The 23,940-nt window shown below is 42.4% G+C and overlaps 1 protein-coding gene across 2 annotated transcripts in view; it reads left to right on the top strand.

Annotated features, from left to right (window-relative positions):
* znf704 (zinc finger protein 704) overlaps nt 1-23,940 on the top strand; it is a 43,276-nt gene that overhangs the window by 11,871 nt on the left and 7,465 nt on the right. Inside the window, exons 3-4 of one of the 2 annotated variants that reach the window (XM_083925069.1) lie at nt 20,451-20,554; nt 21,797-22,071. In XM_083925069.1, the coding sequence (XP_083781195.1) occupies nt 20,451-20,554; nt 21,797-22,071 (379 nt within the window). Of the gene's footprint in view, nt 1-20,450; nt 20,555-21,793; nt 22,072-23,940 lie in introns of both variants that reach the window. The other variant, XM_083925068.1, reaches the window with a different exon arrangement.

Genomic DNA, 23,940 nt, shown 5'->3' with positions numbered 1-23,940 from the left:
ATTGCCATTGCGATTTTTCAAGCATGAAGATTTTCTTGTGTGAATTGATTAAATATCATATAAGTTTTTATTGGCTCTCGACTTTCTCTGTTTGACAGGATTCACAGGAGTTTGCTTTATTCAACCACCTCCGTTGATTGTACTAAACCTTTAATCTCAGACACAATTGTTGAGTATTCATAGTGGGCCAACCCCAGCCCGCTGTTAACTCAGCTTTAGATTTATTGCACATAGCCTGATCAAAGACAAAACCCTCACTCTTAGTCAATATCCGTGGCACACTGGTGAGAGCCGCATCGAGTTGATCTGCGCCAGCTCATTCGACAGGTTCGGGCTCCTGAGAAAAAGACCACCTGTGATGCCGCAGGACTGGAATTGTGAGCTTACATTTATATGCAAATTGCCTCTTTAATTAAGCGTGCTGAATATCAGTGAGTGTGAGTTGGGGAATGGTTAGCCATGGATTGTTAGACAGTCGGCCTGAACTTACTTGGATCTTTTGCCAAAGCACTGGACCGTGGCGAGCATGTGTAGGCAGTGTAGCACGTTGCTGTGATTTTAATCCAGGATTTACATTCACTTTAACAGCAGACTTCAGAGCTACTTCATTCATTACTATACATCTGGCATGCAGATTACAACATCAGTAATTGAGAATAGAAAGATTTTACCATTACTATTTTTGAGAATGATGGTTCACTGCACAGTTTAGATGAAATCCACAAAGTCTGCAGTTTGTCTAAATGACGTATTTGACATCCTAGAAGTTGTGTGCTGATTACTTTGACGCTAGCAGGGGAAATGACTCATGTGAAGCATTAATTTTGAAGCCAGAAATCTATTTGCAGTTATTGCTGTCGTAAATAAACATAACGCTGCTTCATAGGAGTTTGAGCACTCTTTATTGTTGGCAAAATGTGTCGGCCTGACAGCACCGATTACACAAATCAACAGATAAATCAACCTAAAGCCTTACAGAAAAGTCCCTACTATGGTATCATTTATCGATGTTCTTGTATTTGAATGTTAGTTTTTTTTTATTAGTCATTTCCTGGCTGCCGTTTATAATGCATAGTGCAGGGACTCCAAGCCAATGTTTATGTGACAGTGGGCTCTCTGGGCCCTCTGCTGCTTTGGACTAATCCATAGTCACCGGCTTTAATGGACTGATGGCACAGTGTGCTGCAGGAAAAAAAAAACTCTCATCAATTCTATCGACGGACGTGCATTATGTTCATCTGCGGTATATACAAGGTGGTACTAATTGATGGCAGTGTCAAGTGTCACACATAGTGTCCAAACAGAAGCACTAATGAGGGGGCGGAAGTAGAGAACTTAACATCCATTCTCTTAAGTATGAAGTGAGAATTTGACTTTAACTGGGCAGTTTAATCAGCAGATACTGTGTCGAAGTAAGCTCCTAAAATAATAAGGAAATGCATTAAGATCATTTGAGAATTACATTTATATGGTTCTGCCCATTATCACACCATTGAACTGAGAGGTACAACGGCTGAAAACTGCAGATGCTCGTGAGGAACCACCCTACAGAATATGTTAAATTATCTTGTTATGACCATATCGTTTAGTCATTTAATTAGTGATTTTTTTGATCACTTTTACACTTTTTGTATTAAATTGAAGTCAATCAGCTTGTTTTTCCATTAAAGCAGTGGCTGATTAGTGGTGTGTGTACGTATTCATGCAGGCTTTTTTTTTTTTTTTTACCCAATGGCGAAAATAGAGAAATTAGAGTTTTATCCGTCGTGCTTGTTCAACAACAAAGTGGAAACACAAAACTACACAAAAAAGATAAATCTGGAATTCAGCATAGGGTTTGCAAGTTGATTATTATGTGCCTCCTGCCATAATTTAATATTAATATTACTGTTCCGATTCTGGCAAAGTTTTGGTTTGGGGCAAAGACATTGTGACACAATGGGGTGGAGACATGCTTCTAAAGTGAAACCTATTAAAAAAACAAACCCAGCCCTGCAGAGCTACCTTCTCCCCACATTATTTCTAATTATGGACATCAATTTTGAAGCTCCATTGACCTGCCTGTTTTGAATTATTGATATCTTTTGGGCTGACGGGCTTTATTAATTAAAATGTGGATGTACTAATTAAGAGCATGGCATCAGGGTGTCATAATTGTAGCTCCATTTTAATTTGAGTGTCATTCATCAATTTTATCACGTTTACCAGAGTGGGCACGGTGTGACCAAGGGTGGGCCCTCATGTGACATGCGTGCATGTGTGCGATTGTGTCTGTGTTTGGGTATATGTGCGCCAGGCATTATTTGATACCACTCCAACGTACCACTTTTTAGATTGTAAGCACTGCATGCTTCAAAGAACACATGTTAGGATGACTACCTTTCCTTGTTCATGACGGTTTGCATTTGAAAATGAATTATTCCTTGTCATAATCCAAGGAGATAAATGGAAATTATATCCAGAGACAGGCCATTCAACAACAGAATATATCAGTTCCTCCCATGAGCTGCTCGCCACATATTTGTAGTGCGGGGCCCCTTAAATGTACTGTTGATTGACACGCTGGATCTTTCTCCAAAGAGGTGATTTAATTTCTTTATTTTCAATTTTTTGTGCTTCAGTAACCTGTCACAGTCTTATACGGACACGCATTTAAAAAAAATATGATTCCCCCCAAGATTGTCCCCAATGAGAGTCTGTCTTAAGGACTTGGAACGAAACATGGAAAAGTGCTGTGAAGCTCTGTGACTGTCACATAGTTCAGTGTGGTTCAGTACATCTGTTTATCAGAGTTCTCTGTTGATTTCACACGTTTTATATCAGCTCGGCTTTATTACTCACCAGTGGCATCTCTGTGTCTCTCATGCTGAGAGCCTGCATGAGTCACGGCAGGTCACGTCCCAAGTGTCTCTGCTTCCAAAACAAATGTAATGCAGCCACTCAGAACAATAGCACATTTTCCCTCAAGCAATGTTTTGACTACCTTTGATCCAGTCAATAGTGTCAGCACAAATGTAATGACAATCGAGTCATTGATTATGAAAGGACACCAATTACCTGCCAATTACCAGTTTGGAAGGACAAGATATAATGCCATTAAGAATTGACCTTGAATCCTCAAACCTCTAAGTCTGTTAAAGTATATTCCTGTTCATTTTGGAGCCTTAACCATCAGAAAACCTAAAGTGTTTTAACAAACATGTAGACTAAACCTTAATTTTATCCTATCCTAGTGCGATGAATCAAAGGCATGATGCCTGCACTACTGTTGATTCCCAGATGTGGTTTGAATCCACCTTCTGGACCAACAGATGTATAAAAGATATTTACACCGCAGGAGAGGCTATAATGCGTTTAGTGCTGGGCATGAAATTTCATCTCCAAGAGAGCAGAAAGATAGTGGCAACTCAAAATGGTGATAGTGTGACATGCACCAAAGGCCCTTTCAGCGTGATTCACTGAAAATGATGCTGCTAGAACAATGTTTAATGACAAAAATAACATCTAGCCTACAAGAAAGCTGTTTGCATCCTCCGAATTCTGCTCCACACTGTTGAGCTCAGTTAAATCTGACAGACATTTAGCGAAAAACTATCCCACAGATGTCTTCTTCAACACAAAAGACCTTATGTTGTGAGAAGGGAGCGATAAAGTTAATTGAAAGTTAGCCATTTGTTAGTCCGACATCTAACAGCCATCTGCTGGGGCCGATCTACATAAATTGTTCGTGAATAGGAGAACAGTAGACTATCCTTTGACATCATAATCCAATAAGGGGGATGCAGTAAGATCTAAAGCCGCGAGTAGGCAGCGAACCAGAACTGTAAATAACCAGGCACTTCCCCAAAGAATATTTAAAAGCAAATCCATCATCTGTCGGGTTTCCAGCTCACGCACTTGGCCACATATACATACAGTTAAAAGAAACAGAGATGGCAGCTATATCCTATCTCATTTTTCCTTATTTTTGTGCTGTGAGTGGTTTGACTTAAGTTATATTGTAAGACAAACTCCTCTCATCCTCAGACAGTCTTGTGATCCCTGATGTATTTGTCCAGTTTCCTGTTGGGCTACTCCCAACTTTACATTCCTGTTTACCATCATTGATGCTTTGGCTCTCGTGACTTTCCCTCAGAAATCATCAGGACATTTTTAAAAGCCTTGAGATGCATACACCTCCTTTAGTGGTGCTAAAATTGGCAAACTTTAAACGGTGGACCCCAGCTGCTTCATAAACATATCCAATCATAATTGGCTCTTGCCACACACCGCCCAATCTTACAAATGAGCTAAAGCTTCGATTGTTGTATCTTTTCTCTGCAGGGCTTCTGTGTAATGCTCTCCCTCTTTTGCACACACACTCACTTTTTCTTTCTCTCTCTCTCTCTCTATCTCTCTCTCTCTGCCGTCCTTTGTTCTTCAAAGACATTTGTCATTAGCTGCGCTAGCTTCACCTGCAAGCTGGTGAACAGTTGCATGGTTACTAGTAACCTCAGAAACACACACACACACACACACACACACACACACACACACACACACACACACACACCTTACACCGAAGGTAAAGGTTAGTTTTTCACTCTCCTGCTTATCTTCAGGTTCTCCCCTGTCGCTGTACAGAACAGCTTGTTAAGGGGTAAAGAGTCAGCAGTGGCACTTTTAGCTTTGAGGTGTGTGTGTGTGTGTGTGTGTGTGTCACAGTTGCACCGGACCATCTCTGGTTTTCCTCAAAACTCATCAGAGAGCTCTAAATATCAACAAGGCAGCAGTTTTCTCCAACTGCAGATCCGTCACCTCCCTCCTCCCCCCCTTTCTCTCGGCTTTGGTCACGTGACCAGGTTGTTGTTTTGATTTGGGTTCCCCATGCTGCACTCGGCTCCCATGTGAGCGGGATTGTGTGTGTGTATGTGTAATCATTGTAGGGGTTTGGGTTGGGTGGGACTCGGATGTTCTGCCAAACTCTAGGGCTGCCTGCAGATGTGTGTGTGTGGATCTTGGTAGCTTTGGCAGCATTACCTCACTATGAGCTGAAAATGGATGTGTTTACCAGGCTCTCTCTCTCTCTCTCTCTCTCTCTCTCTCTCTTTCTCACTCTCAATCTCTCTCTCGCTCTCTCTTAAAGATCTGTCTTTTATTTTCTCTCATACAGGCGTTTGAGGCTCACAGACTGGATGGAAGGAAACATAATACCCCTATTACGCACACACAAAATTTTCTTGAGTTTAGGCCCGCACACATTAAATGCATATACATGCACACAAACCTTGTTACACAGCCGTTGCCCTCCATATAGTATGCATTATTCATGACCTCCCATTGACATCTATGTAAACATGGGGGCTTTCCTCAGCTGCTCTGCAGTGGGTCTTTGTCGGAAGGTTTGGTTGAGTTTACTAAAATAGTCCAACCACACACACTTCCAGTAATGACTTATCTCAAGGAAGTCATTGCTTTCCTATCCTCTGCTGACTTGTGCTATATTGCATGTTTCAATATGAATACAGTTGTACAGCCTTTGTCAAAAGAAACATTTATTTTTAAAGCTGTATGATAACTCTTTGTTGTCTTTGCTCCAGTACAGGAAAAAGAAAGTCACATTTGAAGGCCACTGTGGATTTGAGTCTTGTTTTAGTAAGACAATGTGCTTCACTGACACACAAAGAACAAACTGAACCTCTTTCTCTTCCTCGCTCTCTTTTTCTTTCCTCCCCCTTTGTCCATTTCTTCCACTTACAGTACACTTTTCCCTCTCACTGTCCACTTCTTTGCCTTTCTTTCCATCTCCCTCTCATCGGCCCCTTAGCCCAGATGGCTGAATGAGCTTCCTGATGTTGCTTTCCACTTTCATTCTCCCCTCCTGTCCTTTTTCTCTCTTTTTCTTTCTTTCACCTCACCTCGCTCGCCGTATTCTATCTTGCCCTCTCCATCTCTGCTTTCCCGCTCATTTCCCCTTCGTTCCCCTATGATCTGTGTCTCTCCCACCCTCCCACACTCTAGCTCTCCCTCTCTTCCTTTGTCTCCTCTCTCCACTGCCTGCTATGTGTGTGTGTGTGTATGTGGCGGTGTATTTCCTCTGACTGACAGAGAGAGATGTTAGCCTACTGCTGAGCTGTGTGCTGGCGCTGTAGAATAGGCAGTGTGGCTAACTTACACCAGCATATGAAGTCAGTAGCGACAACCACGGTGAGGCGAGTACAAGTTGTTTATCTGGGCTTTCTCTGACAAACAACCGTGTTGAATTTTGGCACTAAAGCATTCTCAAAATTTAAAATCTGCTTGCATACTCCACAGGTTTCACCACTGTCTAATTGCTTCTAGTTGGCTGTTTCCACGAGGGAAAGTTAGTCATGTAGAAAATAGCTGTAATTAATAATATACACTGAAATTAACATGCTGTTTACTGACCTGGCATACAGATTCCATACCCACAAAAGACACCCACACATGCACATTTGCAATTATGCATGTTAATATGGCAGTAGTTTGCAGTTAACCCCAACAGGCAGGGTAAATGATTGATGATGGATACACACCACACATTTACAAATGATTATGTTATCACACACATAGCAGAGGCGTCCTCAACTCAGTTGTTTAGTTTATTTACAGTCCAAGTTTGTTAACTTTTGAATACAGGCAAAAGTATGCAGCATTGACTCTAATCCTAAGAGACAATTGGCACATTAGCTGGCTGAAACCGTTCATCAATCCATTGCTTAGCCTGCGGATGCTCGCAGCGTTACTGCTGAAGACGTGCACATGCATACAGACACGCATACAGGTAGTGGAAGTGCAACACACATTTACAGTATGTCTCTTTACTGTTTTATTTTTTGCAGTTCCTGCTGTGTTGTTATTTCTGTCAACGGTGGTAATTGGAGGCACATTGAAAAATCTTTTTTTAGGTTGAAAGCGGCAGGTGGGTGAAAAGATTCTGTCAATAGTCCGACCAAGACTTGAACTAACACAAAGTAGCTCAGCTCTGTCTGGCTTTCCCTGTATGTGTCAATCTGCATACACGCACACGCACACACACACACACACACACACACACACACACACACACACTAAGGAGAGGTGGCAGCCTCTTCTTTCACTAATCAAGTTAAAATAAGCAAGCCATTCTTTCAAAATAAGATCGGGTAGGGGAGAAATTTGGTTTCTGACCTGCTGCATGTATGCATGGATTTACAATAACAGGGTTACTGCAGTGCATATAAAAGCATTTTCCAATTCTCCCCGCAACCTTGTTTCCCTGTGTATCCTGCATGTTATCCAGCACTCACAGCTAAATCACAACTAACCCTGTGGGCAGCAGTGAGGGCTTTTGTTTCTCTTTGTCCCACAGTGTCACATTCTATGGAGTATCTCTAGTTATGCATATAGGTAGCCCTCGCTATCAGATTGATAAGGCTTGTATCATAGGCTTGTCTTCAAAGACAAAAGCTCAAACCGTTGAATATAATGTTCTTCATATAAGAATTTATAGTGACTACAAAAGCTGTTTCTTTGTATGGATTCCTCACTATCTATGTGGGATAATGGAGCAGAGGAGTCTTTGTGTGGACTTGTTGACATGAAGAGGGAAGAAGGAAGGGCTGAGCTCTCTCTACCGTCCTCTCTCTTGGTGTTTTTTGTCGGGGCTGACTCTTCATGCTCGGTGTCACATCCTCATACCACACAGCAGTAAATTAATCAGAGATAATACTTGCCTGATGGAGACCTTCCCCCAAAACACATCCTTCCTCTCCCTCACCCCTCGGCACTCCCCCTTCTGTCTCTTTTTTATTTGTTTCGCATCAAAACAATTTCATCAGCCATGGAAGACTCAATCATAAACGTCATCCAAACACGTTTGTGACTTGTATTGATTACCTAACCACTAATGAGTGATTCTCTGTCCTTTACAAAAAACTATTAAGGTCCCAACCAAAAACTATTAAGGTCCCAATGGGCAAGGCACTTACACGTACTGGCTGCGTCTCCAGTGTGGCTACAACCTTAAACAACTGAAACAGTAGGTGAGAATATTACTCGCTCTTGAGTGTGAAGAAGAGGCATCGCTGTAACCACATATCAGTTCACATTTCCTAGGCATGATGAGGTTAACAGTCGCACAAATAGGGAGGGGGGGGGGGGACAGTAGAGGGGGAGGGATGTGAGCAAAAGGCCTTTAGGTAAATGTTGAAGTGGCGGGTAGATCCTTTGTCCTGCCTTGAGGCTATGTTAGGCGATTGGACCATCTGATAGGGCTTTTATAATGCTCTCCATCAGCTCAATCTCCGGGGCTTTTATGAGCACCTTCAGCAAACACACGCACACACACACATGCACGCTGACACACACTGCTACCCCAGCCCCCCCAGTGTAATTGGGAAAGAGGCCCCTTCCTTCAGTGTGTGTATCGCTCTCTTGGGAGCTGAGGGGCTGGAGGTGTATATGGAAGTGTGGGTGTGTGTCTGGCTGCGTCCACTGTGGTTAAAGCCAAGGTGTTTATAATCAAGCTCAGCAGTGATAAAAGGGTGCTTGTGTGTGTTTATGTCTGTATGGTCTATGCCACTTATTGACAGGTTGTGTGTGCGTGTCCAGAGGGCAGGTGGAGAGAAAAGAGCACTCAGGGGCTACCTCGTGCTGCTCTTATGACCCCCATTATCACTACTGCACTTGCCACTAAACACTAATGAACACACAAACAAACACAAACACACACACATACACACACACACACACACACACACACACACACTAAGGAGAGGGGGCAGCCTCTTCTATCACTAATCAAGTTAAAATAAGCAAGCCATTCTTTCAAAATAAGATCGGGTAGGGGAGAAATTTGGTTTCTGACCTGCTGCATGTATGCATGGATTTACAATAACAGGGTTACTGCAGTGCATATAAAAGCATTCTCTGATTCTCCCCGCAACCTGGTTTCCCTGTGTATCCTGCATGTTACCCAGCACTCACAGCTAAATCACAACTAACCCTGTGGACAGCAGTGAGGGCTTTTGTTTCTCTTTGTCCCAAAGTGTCACATTCTATGGAGTATCTCTTTTTATGCATATAGGTAGCCCTCGCTATCAGATTGATAAGGCTTGTATCATAGGCTTGTCTTCAAAGACAGTTTAGATTATTTGATAACATGAAAAGCATTTTCTTGATTGTTTATGGTAGTTTTACTGATATCCATTGATGCCATTCACTATGCTTGGTCCCCAGTTACCTATTATGACACAATAGATATCTGTAATAAATATCCATTACTAATGTTTCAAAATATTTAATTAATGATGCAACATTTAATACTACAAATGTAGGTTTGTTCTAGGAGCTCCTTTTGGATCATATAATCCATACCCTGTCTTGAGATTTACTTAGTTAGTTCCCTAAGTTCACAGAGTCAGAATACGCAGGTACGTCCGCCACAACACAAATAAATCGTACTCTACGACTCAAGGAAAAAAAGGGCCATAACAGACACACAGGCAAAGAGAAAGACATCCTCTGATGTTTGCTTTCGGGGCAACACACACTGGGGCTCTTCATTTACTCCGTTTCTGACACAGAGCTCAGATACTTCATTCCTCTGGCCACTTCCTTTTGTTTACTCAGACACTGCATCATACGGATGAACAGAGTTGATCTGATAGAGAGAGAAAAAGGAGGTAGGGGATGGTGAAAGACAGGAGAAAGAGAGAAAGAGATAGAGGGACATAGGGAGCAAGACAGGGGAGGACAGTAAAAGAGGGATGAAGAAGGGGGTGGCGACGTATTTACCAGGCAGCCACTCTAAAGGTCGCCATGACTCTCATAGCTGCTGCCTTTGTTCGCATCAGTGGACGACCCCCTCACTGCTCATACTGACACACACACACACACATTTCATATACATTCACATTTGCCGGCATGTGTTCAGGCATCCATACACGGCGGTACTTGCCAGCAGAAACATAAACATCTTACATAAAGTGACACCTCTACTCTCTACTCTTTCTCTCTTACACACACACACACACACACACACACACACACACACACACACACACACACACACACACACACACACACACCAAGGTAAGATGAGTAGCTTGGAGCAGTGAAATCCTGTGTATTCCCTCTGCTCATTAGGACATACAGCCACATCAATTTAGGGAAAGCGTGTGCGTGTGCGTGTGTGTGTGCGTGCGTGTGGGTGCGCGCGCGTGCATGCTTATCCTTGCTTCTACCGCTCTTCCATCTCCCATCTCATCATCAGACTCTGCATTTTAAATGTGTCTCCTTCATTACACCATTACACCCATTATTATTGTTATATCTTTAGGATATATAGGAGCAGTACCTCCGGGTTTTTGCTGTATAATTAGATTTTGTTTTGATATTGTTCACTTCCAAGTGCTGTTTTGTTGTTCTTACTTGGTTGTTTTTTGGGGGGTGAGGGGGCGAAGATTGTTTTGTTTTTTTTTTAGATTCTGGAGAAAAAGACAGAAACAGAACATCAGCATCTTGAACCCTCCCAGACACCTTATATGATTGTCTTTTGAGTTGATGTTTTTTTTAAGTTGAGCTTCACAGTGGAGTTCACAAGTTCAAGTAGCAAACCGATCAGAATCACTGCTTTTTTTTTTTTTTAAAGCTGCTGGTGTACTTTTCTGGGGTGCACCCTTAAAAGAGGAGATAACATTGTATTTGTTATTCAGGTCTCTCAGTATCTTTTAAACTTGTTTGTCAAGGTGCTTATTCGATTCGAGGGTAGATTTAGCTCTGAGGAAAGCACGTTGAGATGAAACGATAGTCACAGGGGATTAGTTCAGTACATCAACACACAAGGTATATACAAAAATATATCAAAAAAACACAAGACAACAAAACAACTGGAGTGATATTAAAATATAATGCAGCAATTTTACACATAATCATATTACATATAGCTTTGTGGGAACACTGTATTAGAGGTGGGGAGAAATATACTCAAACAGTTAGATTTGACAGGATGAGACTGAAGTGAATGTATGTGTAATTAAATTTGTTCACTCATCCCACCAGCTATTAGATAAAGGGGAACCCTTTTAGTTGTGTGTATGGGCTGTACTGTATGTATGTGTGTGTTTGTCTGGCCCAGAGGCTGGTACATAAGTGGGACCTCAAACCTATAGCACCAATCTAGGGCATAACCACCAAGTGAGAGTGTGTGTGTGTTTTCTCCCCCAAGCCCAAAGGGTAGAATGTATGCAGGAACCCCAACCTATAGCGCAAATCTAGGGCACACCACTGAAGCATTTGTGTGTGTGTCAATCAAAGGGTATATTAAAAGGTAAAGTGCAGCGGAGAGAGCGGATGATCATTTTCATTCATCCCTGTCGCTCAAGGGGTTGTGAAATGCGAAGAGATCGGGACTTATATACGTCAACCTGACACACACACAGGCACACAAAAACACACGCATTCACTCACTGAAGACCTGGCTTTCTTTCCCGCGGCTCTTTTCCTATACAAACACAAACACACCACCTGAAGATCTTTCACGTGTCGCTTTGCACAGTCCGGTTGCCTTTATCATGACATGTTTATCTTCAAATTCAAAGGTTATCCCCTCACACTACATAGGCTTACACATTGGCATAAACAAAACCGTTATGCATGACTCTTTTTTTTATAGAAAAGTGAGGGGAGACGTAGAAACTGTTAAGCCATATTGACATTTTGTAGAGCTTAGCAGAGACCCACACAGCTGTTTAGCGTTTTTAGCAGCGATTTAAAAAGAAAAATACATAAAATTATATAGAAGATGGTTGTGTAGCTTCCGTGCGTGTGGTGTGCAGATGGATAACTGGGCTAAAGAGCAACACAGAGGAGGGAGACTGACACTGAAGATCTACTTTACTCTAAGATAGGATTGAGGAAGAGTCTGAAAAACACTCATTGTAAACCTGTAATGGATTGTTCACTGAAAAATCGTATGTGAGAGAGACGCTGTGTGTGTCAGAAGGTCAGCGTTGACTTATTTACCCATTGACAGCATGAAAGGTATCTCATGCACTCTTAGTGCATTTGAGGCAGACGACGAAGGCAAAGCAAAACAGGGATATATGTGCGATTAAAACCACGCTCTGTTGGTTTGCAAATGATTCAGCGTATCTACTCTACAGCTGTAACTGTCTGTCTGCAGACACATGAAGAAGTAACACCAATTTGACATGCAGGATCTTTAGCTCCATGCCCAACTAATGTACGCCCCGCCCTGTTTTTCTCTTACCAGAGGGCGTTCAATAAGAAGTGTGTGTCTGAGTGTTAGTCGGGTTTTTTTTTAAAGAAAAGAAAAAAAAGGAACTAGTGCTAGAGAGAGGCAGACAACTAAAACATGCTAATGTGTAATTAGCCAATTCATTTGGAGTCAATGCCGATGATTAGACACAGTTTGGCTCTCATCCGCACTACGGTTCACTGTAAAACTCCTGTTACAGTGAATCAGATGGAGGTTTGGCATTTAACCTCCAGGAGCTGAAGCGGAGTCTGTGTGAAGGGAAAGATGCCTGTGGCTCCTATTTCAAGTAGCTGGCTGCCAGGCCAGTGCATATGTTGTTATGGCTAGGAAGATGACTTGGTCTTAAGAATGTGTGTGCGTGTGCGTGTGCGTGTGCGTGTGCGTGTGCGTGCGCGTGCGCAGCCTCTAGAGCAGATGTGCAGTTCAGGAACAGCCATGTCAGCACCAATGAGGCTTTGAGCTAAATGCTAGCTGCTGTTTAGCAGTTTTGTTTCCCATCTTACTTTAGCGTCCTGTCCAGGGTGTACCCCGCCTCAAGGCCAATGTCGGCTGGGATCGCCTCCGGTCCCCCTGCGACCCCGATAGGGACAAACGGTTGAAGATGGATGGATTGATCTTATTTCTAGCATGTTAGCATTTAGCATGTTGTCTGAACAACAATTTAAAACAAATCTATCCAACAGTTGTTGCGATGTTGATTGTTGTCAGGTCTGGAACAGACAAGTGATGGACCGACCAACAGAAAGATCAACATTGGTTTCCATAAAGCCGCTAATGTGGCTAAAAATCAGTTTTGAAAGCTTGCACAACAGGTGAACAGCAGCCAGTTTGTGCTTGTATTCTCAGTATATAAATACGGATCTGCCTATTGAAACTGACACAAAAGCAAGATTATTTATTTTGGACATCATCTCCCTGTGCAGTAAAACTCCTATTGCAGGCCTAAAAATGGATTGGTCTTATAACCCATGTGCTCCGCTTTACAATAAGGTAAGATCAGCCCGCAGCTGTCGGTAGCACTTGTGCAAACCTCACAGATACCCTCATGTGTGTCATAGGTTAGACTTCACACACAATCCTCACAGGAAATGAAATAGGCAACACAATGCTATAACATGCCCTTTTTCATGTTTGTCAGATTTTATAGAAATGCTGTTTGTTGATGTGTTTTTTCCAACAAAGGAATCTGTCACATTTCTAGAGCCTGAATGATGCACACAACATGTCAGAGAAAATTCCTGTGTCCCTTCATAAACATCTGCCAATCAAAAGCTGTGCCCTTCATGCATGTTAGCCCCTCATATGCAGAGTCCTTTTGTGGTTTGTGCGTGTGCGTGTTTGTGTGTGTGTGTGTGAAAGATCAGATAAGCACATGGTATAGGAGGAGCTTTCTGATTTATAGGAGCTTATTTAGGAGGAAATAAGTGCCATAGTCCAGTGGCTTTAATAAACGAGTAGACCTCCTTGCGCTGCATCAAAGAGACAGGCCAACACACACACACACACACACACACACACACACACACACACACACACACACACACACACACACACACACACACACACACACACACACACACACACACACACACACACACACACACACACACACACACACACTCTCACTCCTAGTTGTTGTCTTCCTTGCTCACTTGCTTTGCTCACGGTGCGAATCCGCAACAATAAAAGTTGCAGAAGCTCAAAGTGTGGGAGGGAAAGTGAGCAAGGGGGAGAGAAGCAGAGTCCAGCAGGGGTGAAGGGAGGAAGAGGAGAAAGAGGACTGTGTACGGACAGAGGAGCGTAGGAGTGAGGAGTGTGCTGGGCAGCGCTGGCCTCTTTTTCTGGGGAATTTGTGTAACACCTTTCAGCTGCCTTCATTAGAACTGAGTGATAGTTTTTGGAAGACATAGAAACTAAAACTGCAGAGGGTTTGTGTGCATGAAGGTTGACCTTGGCCCATTTAATCTGAATTAGTTTAGAGAAGCAGTATGTTTAAAAAAACATTATTTATTTTTTTACACATTTTAAACAGTGTATTGCGCTGTGGCTATGGGAAACATCAACTGTGTTGTATCTGAACTTGTCAAGAATGTGACCTGTGATTATTTTGTTGACTCCGGGGCAGAAATTTTCCCTCATTAGCTTTAAGTGGAGGGATGTTGAGTTGTGTATCTGGAGCCAAATGTTGTTCCAGGAAAAGTAAAAAACATTTGTTTCAAATGCAACATTTGTACAGTGACTTAATTTGCAGATTCCCTTGGGTTCATTAAATCAAGTTTGAGTTAAGTTTAGGGGTCTACTTACACTTAGCCTTCGTAGAGTGTGATGATCCGAGCCGTGCTTCAGCGTGATTGTACCCCCTCCCTCCTCCCCTGCGGCCCTGACCTGGCCTGCACTCACACTACCTCAAAAGATCTGGGCCACGGCCCAATTACTTCTTGCTTATACGTCATCACCCCTCGGAGTATTTGTTTTGTCAAACTGTTTTTGAATATTTTCATAAAATCTGTGGTGAACACCTCCGCATCTTTGTAAATGTCCATCTTGGGGAACAGTCGCATTTAAATATACGTCAGGGCTTAATACTGAGGCTCTTTTCTTTGTTAGCTAACGCTCTCTTCTCTTCTCACTGGGACAGCTAAACTTAAAAATATGGTGGAAAAACAAAGCAGCTACCTGTCAAACTAACATGGCCACAGTAACTTGAACCCCTGTTATTGTCTCACTCCCTGCCCGCTGTTAAGTTTGAAACTGGACACTGCTCGTCCCCCACAATGCTGGCGACTTGGTCACACACGCGCACACACACACACAAACACACACACACACACACACACACACACACACACACACACACACACACATATCCTCCCATCTTTTTTGTTCCCATTCAGGCTCTTTGTTCTGTTGGTTTTACTTGGGGTACCTAAGAAAGAAGAAGAAGAAGAAGAAGAAGAAATACTTTATTTATCCCGCACGGGGAAATTGAATTTTTTCACTCTTATTATTATACATACATACACACACAGGCCCGAAATACACACATGCACAAACAGGGCCTATACATGCAATTAGGGAGAGATGTTAGAGCGAGGGGGCTGCCAGTGACCAGCGCCCCGAGCAGTTGGGGGTTCGGCGCCTTGCTCAACAGCACCTCGGCAGTGCCCAGGAGATGAACTGGCACCTCTCCAGCCACCAGTCCACGCTCCATACTTGGTCCACACAGGGACTTGAACCAGCGACCCTTCGGTTCCCAGCCAAGTCACCTATGGACTGAGCTACTGCCGCCCAAAAGTACCTCGCACATCTGTCCAGGGAAGTACAAGTTTCAGCACAGCCCCCCCCCCCCCACCCAAACACACAAACGCACGCACACACACACACAAACACGCACACACACATGCACAGCTCATTGGCAGGTTGGCCAACAGCCATGTCTCCCACTAAACTCATCAGAACCCCTGAAGAGGGAGCTGTTGTTTTACTTATCTCCACACTCTCACTGGGATGAGTCACAGCTCATCTAATTTTAACTCCTGTAGTTTGTCATTTCTGTGTTTAACATGTTTTCATGATTTTCTCAATTAAGGATCCACATTGGAGCTCTTGAACAGTTCAATAACAAATTGCCAGTGTCTTCTTTTTTCATCGACTTGCTCAGTACCTAAGAAGGTAAACGCCTCCACTGTGATCTAGTTTCAAGTCAAGCTCCCCTTTGTTACCTTGAGTTCTTGAAGATAAGTTTGGGTTTCTTGCGCGGCGAACGAAGAATTTTCTCTGTTTTTGAAATCTTCATTCTTCGTTCTCTGTGGAGGCATGCAAGAAAAACCTTTTTCCTCTAAGAATTAAAAGTAACACAGACGGAGTCATTGATATGCAAATGATAATTTTGAGGCTATATGATTCCCTGTAATCAACAGTCAAAATAATGGTTAGTTGCAGCTGTAATTGCTTCACCTTTTTTATTTGTCTTAGCATTTCTAATTATAAACCCATTTTCCTAATTGCCAATAAGAGCCTTTCAATATGGAGCTGAATCCATGTTTAAAGGAGGGAAGAAAACAACATGCAACATTATTACTCCTCTGGTACCTTTTAAAATGAAGTATGGCACTGTAGTGTCTCCATAATAGGAGAGATGTCCAGTGCACAGTCATATATCTTTGCATTTTTGAATGAAAAACACATTTGAAATCCCCTGGTAACGATCATTCACACTGTATAGTGATGCTACCTGAACACAATATATGTCAATTAAAGAGTCACTGAGCTTTTTTTCCAGTTCATTTAAAAAATCTTCTTTAACTTAACTGTATTGACATAAACAGCATGCACATCGTATGTTTGTTTGGCCCTTGAAGATACAATCATTTTCCACTTATAAATAGCCAGCAGCAAGATGAAACGACATGGATCTATTTCATGTAATGTGCATTAGTAAACAAGCTCTTTATACTCTCTCTCTAGTCTTCTGTTGATGTAGCCATACCAACATGATAATGTTCCATTTAGGATGCCCCTGGGGTCAGATATTGGAGGATGTTTTATTGCAAGTTAGTGAAGTAAGAATATTAAAACACACACTCTGGCCCATACAGCAGCACACCAACGCACCAACATATGAAACTCATTTATCAGAATTCACTTATCCATCCATTAACCGTCCCACTACGTCCACTGTGTCACATCATGCGTTTCTCTCGCACGCGCACACACACACGCACACACACACACACACACACACACACACACACACACACACACACACACACACACACACACACACGCCCTTGGTGTGTGTTGTTAATTATAGCCATAATAAGCACTTGGAATAAAACTAAGTTTGATAAGACCACTAATGCCAAATGCAATTTAGGGAAATTCCCCTTCCTGCTCTCTCTTTCCCTCCCTCTCATACATCACATCTTGATTATTAGTCCTCCTAATGTGTTTTTCTTTTTTTAGATTTACTCTTTCATATTTCGAGATAGACAAAACACCCAGTGATTATTGTCCGTAGAGATGATATCTACAGTCTCATCCTGGCCTCCCAAGGTGACCAGGAAGTGTTTTTTTACGGCGACGTAGGGTGGGGGGTTATGGGTGAAAGTGGCAGTTTTGTGTGCAGCTTTGTTTCTTGATTTATGTGGAGGGCGTAATGACATCATATTCAACAGTGGCAAGGGTAATAAATTAGACATCAGCTAATGGAGGCTGAGGCTCTTTTCTTTGTTAGCTAACTCTCTCTTCTCACTGGGACAAGCAATCTCTCCATTTTGCCTGTGAAGTTAATAGACTTTTAATAGCTCTCACATTAATGTTGAAAATTTAATTTATTCACAAACTTTTAAGAGTCTGTCCTCAACTGTAACTACTGTGCAGAGTTACGGTGCTCTTGTGCACCAACAAAACTATAATTGCTCCATGGCTGTGATCGTCAAGATAAATGTTATAATCATGCATATTTTGCTGTTTCGTATCTGCTGTCTCGTACATTTTCTCGTCAACATTATCTAGCTCTGTTACAGATTAATCAAAATCTATTGCCATGTTGTTTTTATAGATGTTAGAAAACAAAACGGTATATAGAATATAGTCTTGCGTTTTTCTAGAGTGTATTTGGTGAACTACACATTTTTATCCACATTGTGCACAACTGCTCTTTACTCTGATTCAGTTTTTACATCCTCCAAAAATCTGTTCTCGTTTTAGAAAGGAACTTTGGAAATCCCCTTTTGCTCAGTTAGCCTCTTTAACTTGTAGTTGCTAACACAGGCACTCTGCCTTCAGGAGGCACCAGCGGCCAAAAAAATAAGGGCCTTTCAGACTGCAGCAGTCTCCTCAGTTTCTGACAGACAACTGGCTTGTTTAGCTGTTGAGCTTATCAGTTTTTGGATGGAAATGCAGCAGCTCTGTCAGCTACTTATTACAGTACAAACAATTTGCTCTGGAAAAGGAGAAGGGGGGGGGGGGGTGTCAAAAGTATGTCTATAAAACGAAATCTTCAGAGATGTGTCAACTTGTGCCACGGAGCGTTGTGGTAAGAAAGAAAAAAAATAGTTCTCAATAGAAACAGTACAAGCTGCTCTGCTTCCCTGTGCTTTATTCTCTGCAGCCTTTGTTACCAACACATACACAAGACTAGATTCAAAGTTAGTTAGACACAACATGATTCATAATGAATACTCCTCTTAGCGTTTGATGAGACGATGAGCCTTTATAGACTCAAAAATGGCTCTTTTAACTCCATTTAGTCCCTACTTTGAGGAATAGCGTTTGTCAGCGTTGAGCCGTCTTAGCCATCTTGAACACATCTGTGTGAGTTTGGCACGTGTGGAACTTGGATGGGGAGCTTCTGTGCCTTAAAGCCCTACGAAAATAAACATGGGGAGCCACGTCTGGGCTTAGACACATTTAACACTGCTGTTCTTTAGCCTCTCCACTGTTGCTCTTGTTGTACAGTCTGCTTCAGGGCATGTTCCCTTAAGGTGTGATGAATTGTTGCCCTAGTGAAAGAGCGAGTTCCCTTTCCCACCTTACAAACGGATGTTGCAACATGCATGTGGAGCATTTGCATGTTGTCATAGGTTGTCCTTTTTTTTTTTTTTTTTTTACACAAATGCAGTGAGTGACAGCCAAAGCCCTCTTGTCACAGACCCTGTGGTACTGGTGTTGTGGTTCCTTTCCTGGCCCCTTGGGGAGTTTCTATAGAGAGATAGATTCAGTCCCACAATTTTAATCTCAGTGTGTCTTCAATGTTTTTTTGCGCACATTTCTTAGAAACAATCAACCATTGGACAGTACATTAATTTCATAGCAGGAAATTCTCCTGTATTCCTTGGTCTCTCTCTTTTTTTGCTTCTGTTCATGAAGTGGAGTCACACAGCTCAGGATAAAAGTAAATCTTAAGCTCAAGTTAAAACATTTTCATAACCAGAAAACAAGTCTTTTTTTAACTTGTTAATGCATACAGCTGCGATCACAGATAAGACCGAAAATGCATCACTGTGACCAGCGCAACCAGTACTGTAGATGAGTACAGACACAGGCGCTGATGGAGGAGAATAATTGTCTCACAGATTTTGCACAACCTATACAGTCCTCTTTCCGTTCACTTTTAAGTGGGCATTTATTTGTGGTTTGGCAGCTATTGTGAAAGTAAAAGATGGCTTGTTTATTTCAACATATTTATTGCCTGTTCTGGATTTATACCAATTAAGATGCAATAAAACCTTCAATTTGGTCTCAGCCTTTGTAAAAACTTGTTGATGGCTGATGTCATGTTTTTCCAATGCAGCAGAAGATTTTATCATTGTAATTGAATTGACTTTGATCATATGACACACGCGCACGCACACACACACACACACACACACACACTTGTTATGTTAATAGTGAGCATGTACCTTAGTTATGCTGTTGCTAATAAAGCTATTGACGTCTCTTTGATCACAGGGATCTCCTCTGTCTGAGGAATACATGGGAGAGGATTAAGACACCTGTCTTCCAGTGCGTGTTTGCCACGTACCAATTAGAAGAGACAAATGCATGTGTTGTGTGTGTGTCTTATGGAATGGCTAGTGTGTGTACTGTGCAGCACGGCGCTTGTGTTGATAATGCAGGCTTTAGGTATTGAATACAAAACCAATCAGTCTGGTTTAGTTTTACATTATTATTTTTTTGTACCGCAGAATTTCAGCTGTTGACTTTTCTAATGGCGTCCCCAAAGGACATAAAAAAACCCAAACTTAAATGTAATTAGCAGCTTATGTTGCAGTCGTAGAGCTGGAATGCAAAGCTGAGTGAGTTTAAAACCGTTTTGTCTGAAAACATCTGGAGGGAAATGAAGAAGACACACACTCACTGTGTTATTGAGCTGCACACTTTGTGTCCATCCTCAGCCACTGTGTGTCTTTTTTGTGTATACTGTGTTATTGAGCTGCACACTTTGTGTCCATCCTCAGCAACTGTGTGTCTTTTTTGTGTATACTGTGTTATTGAGCTGCACACTTTGTGTCCATCCTCAGCCACTGTGTGTCTTTTTTGTGTATGCTGTGGCGTGTTAAAATCTGCATATGAAAGGTGGTGTATACAGTAGAGTCTTTTTTCAGTTATAATGAAATGACAATGTATCGGGAGCACAACACACTGAGTAAAATCCCCCTATTCTTCTGTTGTGCTTTCGCAGACGGTCAGAGGAGGAAGTGGACATGGACAAGGTGACGGCTGCCATGGTGCTGACGAGTCTGTCCACCAGCCCGCTGGTCAGGAGTCCACCTGTCAAAGTCAATGGTGAGTATAAAAGCTGTTAAACAACTGAGTGTGTGTGTGTGTGTGTGTGTGTGTGAGGTTGATAAATTACAGCCACCTGCTGTGCTTTCGGATCCTCTCGTCAATGACTTTTGCAAATCCACAGAAAAGCACAATGAGTCTGGATCTGTGCCACACTACACGGTGGCGGCAATCCAAAGTGCCCCGTAACGACAGTCACATGCAACCACTCAGATCAGTCTGTGCAACCAAACGACCGTCCATTCAGTGAAGCAGACATGCAGCCAACCCTCCAACCACCATGCACGTGTTATCACAGTCACACACACACACACACATGTGGTCAGATGTTAAATGTACATCGCATCCATCATGCACACATGCACAAAGTGGATTTTAAATACCAACTGTACAGTTTTATCTTAATGTAGTTGTACACAAATCACACCCATGCACACAAGTTGAGGATCATGCAATGTGAATTTATATCAGTAAACACAGCAGATTGCTGTGCTAGAGCACCGTCATTGAATTTCATTCTCATAACCTGCCATCGTTCAGTAGCATTAGTTTTAACTTCACTTTGAAAGGTGCTTTCTTATTTACTTAAAAACCTTGATATTATTAGCATTTTATTCAATCAATCATAATCTTTCTGTCAAAACAACCAAAAGCATTAGTGCAGCTTTCTTATTGTTGGTGAGCCACTTCCTCTTAAATGTGAAACTTAGTGAAAAAAGACAGAGGAGAGACACCACACAGAGAAGCGGCTTCACTGAACCAAACTAACTCTTCGCTCTTGCTCTCTCTGACTCACACACCCCTCAAAACACACATATACTTTCTCATACACACTCCAAAGTTTCCCCCAGCATCAGCCTTCACAAAAGGCCTTTTGTAGCTGATATTCAAAAGGAACGCTTCTTTGATCTAAAAAAACAAGACCTTGAAAGTGTCTCTGCGGTACCACAGAACAATAAAGCATCTTTTTATTTTTCTTGTGTCACAGACGGCAGGAGTGCTCTGAGGCTCTTTCATGTGAAGTGCAAATAGAGCTGTGTGAACCTAATTGAATGTCTTGATCTCCCATCATGGTGTGTTGTATCATCTACAGAGATGACTAAAGAAGTTGGATTTATTGTTTACTTTCATGATCTCCCATCTCTACCTCACTTCCTCTTCATCTCTACGTTCTCCTTCTGTCCTCCCTCCCCTCCATCCATGCACCTCTACCCTTTCTGTTCACCTCCATCTTCTCAGAAGGTCTGAGTGGTTCCTGGAAGGACAACGGCTCAGCTGGCCCCTTCACCCCGTCCAGCAACAGCTCTTCGGGGGGCTACTGGAGCTGGTCTGCCCCCAGTGACCAGTCCAACCCTTCCACACCTTCTCCACCACTCCCCGCTGACAGCTTCAAGCCCTTCCGTGTGCCCAGTCTGGGCGGTGTGGGACCTGGTCCCGCGGGGCCTGAAGACCCCAGCCTGGACGAGCAGGACGGCAGTAGCCTGCTCTTCGATGAGCCTATCCCTCGCAAGCGCAAGGTGAATACTGTTAAGAGGCTGAGAAAGAAAGACCAGTTTCATCCTCTTTTGGTCAGCAAACATCAAAATTGTTCATGGCAGCCATCATCTGGTGTGAGGTGGGACAGACACAGCCCACTTACTCTGAGCTGGTTCCTCCTGCTCTTCATGGTCAGTTGAGGTGTCACTTAAATTGCTGAACTCAGAAAACATGAAAATGTGAACAAATAAATCCTGTTTATGTTGTAAGACAGTTGAATGAGCACAAATAGTGGTTTAATCCCATTTAAATGCCTCCCATTAGCAGAAATTCCTGCGCTGCAACACTGAGACGTCAAATCACTCTTTTATAAAAAAAATAGTACATTGTTTTTTTATTCTGTCATAAAACAAACAGAAGGGCACAGATTCAATCGAACCACTAAGAAAAAAATAAATATATATATATATATATATATTTTTTTTTTTCAGAAAGTTGTCAAGCTTACATTTCCAAAAGCTCTGATCTCCCACTAATAACACAATAAAATTAGTATTTATTTTAAAATATTTATTCTGGGGCTTGCAAATGCAGTGTGAGTGTGACCGATAATACTAAACTAATATTCTTCTATTCTGTCTGAGAATCAGGCAAGATTCATGGTGGATAAAAGGACAAAGTGGAGATAAAAAAGATGCACTTTTAGATAAAGATAGTACGGACAGCACAATACCAATAGACCTTCAAAAAAGTTATTTTTAAAAGCTATTTTCTCTCAGGCTGCAATTAAATTGTCCAGTTACTTCCTCAATCCTCAACTTCTCTTGGAAATGTTTTGTGATTATGACCTTTTGTGCGCCCAAAGAAGACACTCTCAGAAACCGTCTCAATAGCGCTGTTAAGAATGTTCTTTTGTAAGAGAGCGGTGGCAGCTCTCCTGATAACAGGCAGATCCCTCAATAAGACGCTGTCACATGTACACGAGCTGCTGGATTCCCTCCTTCAGCACTCTGTGATATTAACCTCTGAGGTTACAGATGTGGTTTAGACTCTGACTGACTGATTTGCAGAGATGAAAATGAGACAGGAAAGGACACGCGGCCTCTTTTTTTCCCCCTCCGTTGGTAGTTTTGTCTTTGTTGCCCAGATGCTACAAACACAACACACACACCATTTCTTCCTCACTCATCACTTTGTCTCGTCTCATTTCTACACACCACTGACAGCTCATCACATCCACGGCTCAGTGTCACTCATTATTTTTTCAGATGTATATTGCTCTGCTCTCCCTCTCCTTATCAGCGCTCCTACTTGCTGCTTTGTCATTTGCTCTCAGTATCATCAATCTACCCCTCCATTCACTCTCTCTCCCCCTTTCTTCCCCACTCCCTCTCCTGCTCTCACCCACTACCCCTCTCGCTCTGTTTATGTGTATGTGCGTGTGCGTGTGTGTGTGTGTGTCCCGCAGACATTTGCCCTTCATAATTACTTCTCAGCCTTTATATGCAGCCACTCCGCAACAGCAGTAATTATTTTAATACCCGCTACAGCAAACATAAAGATCCTGCTGGCTTCGTGTCTCCTCTAAAAATCGATAAAGACTCTTGGGTGAGCTCCACACCGTACTGTATTAATAAGGGACTTATCAGAGATAGAGAGAGAGAGAAAGAAAGGAGGGCTAACAGGAATTACAGTAAAAGGAAATAGGGAATGAAGTGTGGATGGGGACTAAACTATTTTTCAAATGGACGTGGATAACAATGTAGTTTACTTAACATAAACACACACACACACACACACACACACACACACACACACACACACACTGTATGTGTGTGCCAAGGTTTCACATGAAATTATCTACACGCTCCTCTTGTGCTCCCGTTTCTCTCTTGGCAACACAATACTGT

The sequence above is a fragment of the Echiichthys vipera genome (assembly GCF_963691815.1).
Source record: "Echiichthys vipera genome assembly, chromosome: 13".
NCBI lineage: Eukaryota > Metazoa > Chordata > Actinopteri > Perciformes > Trachinidae > Echiichthys > Echiichthys vipera.
This window is presented reverse-complemented; position numbering and strand designations above follow the sequence as displayed.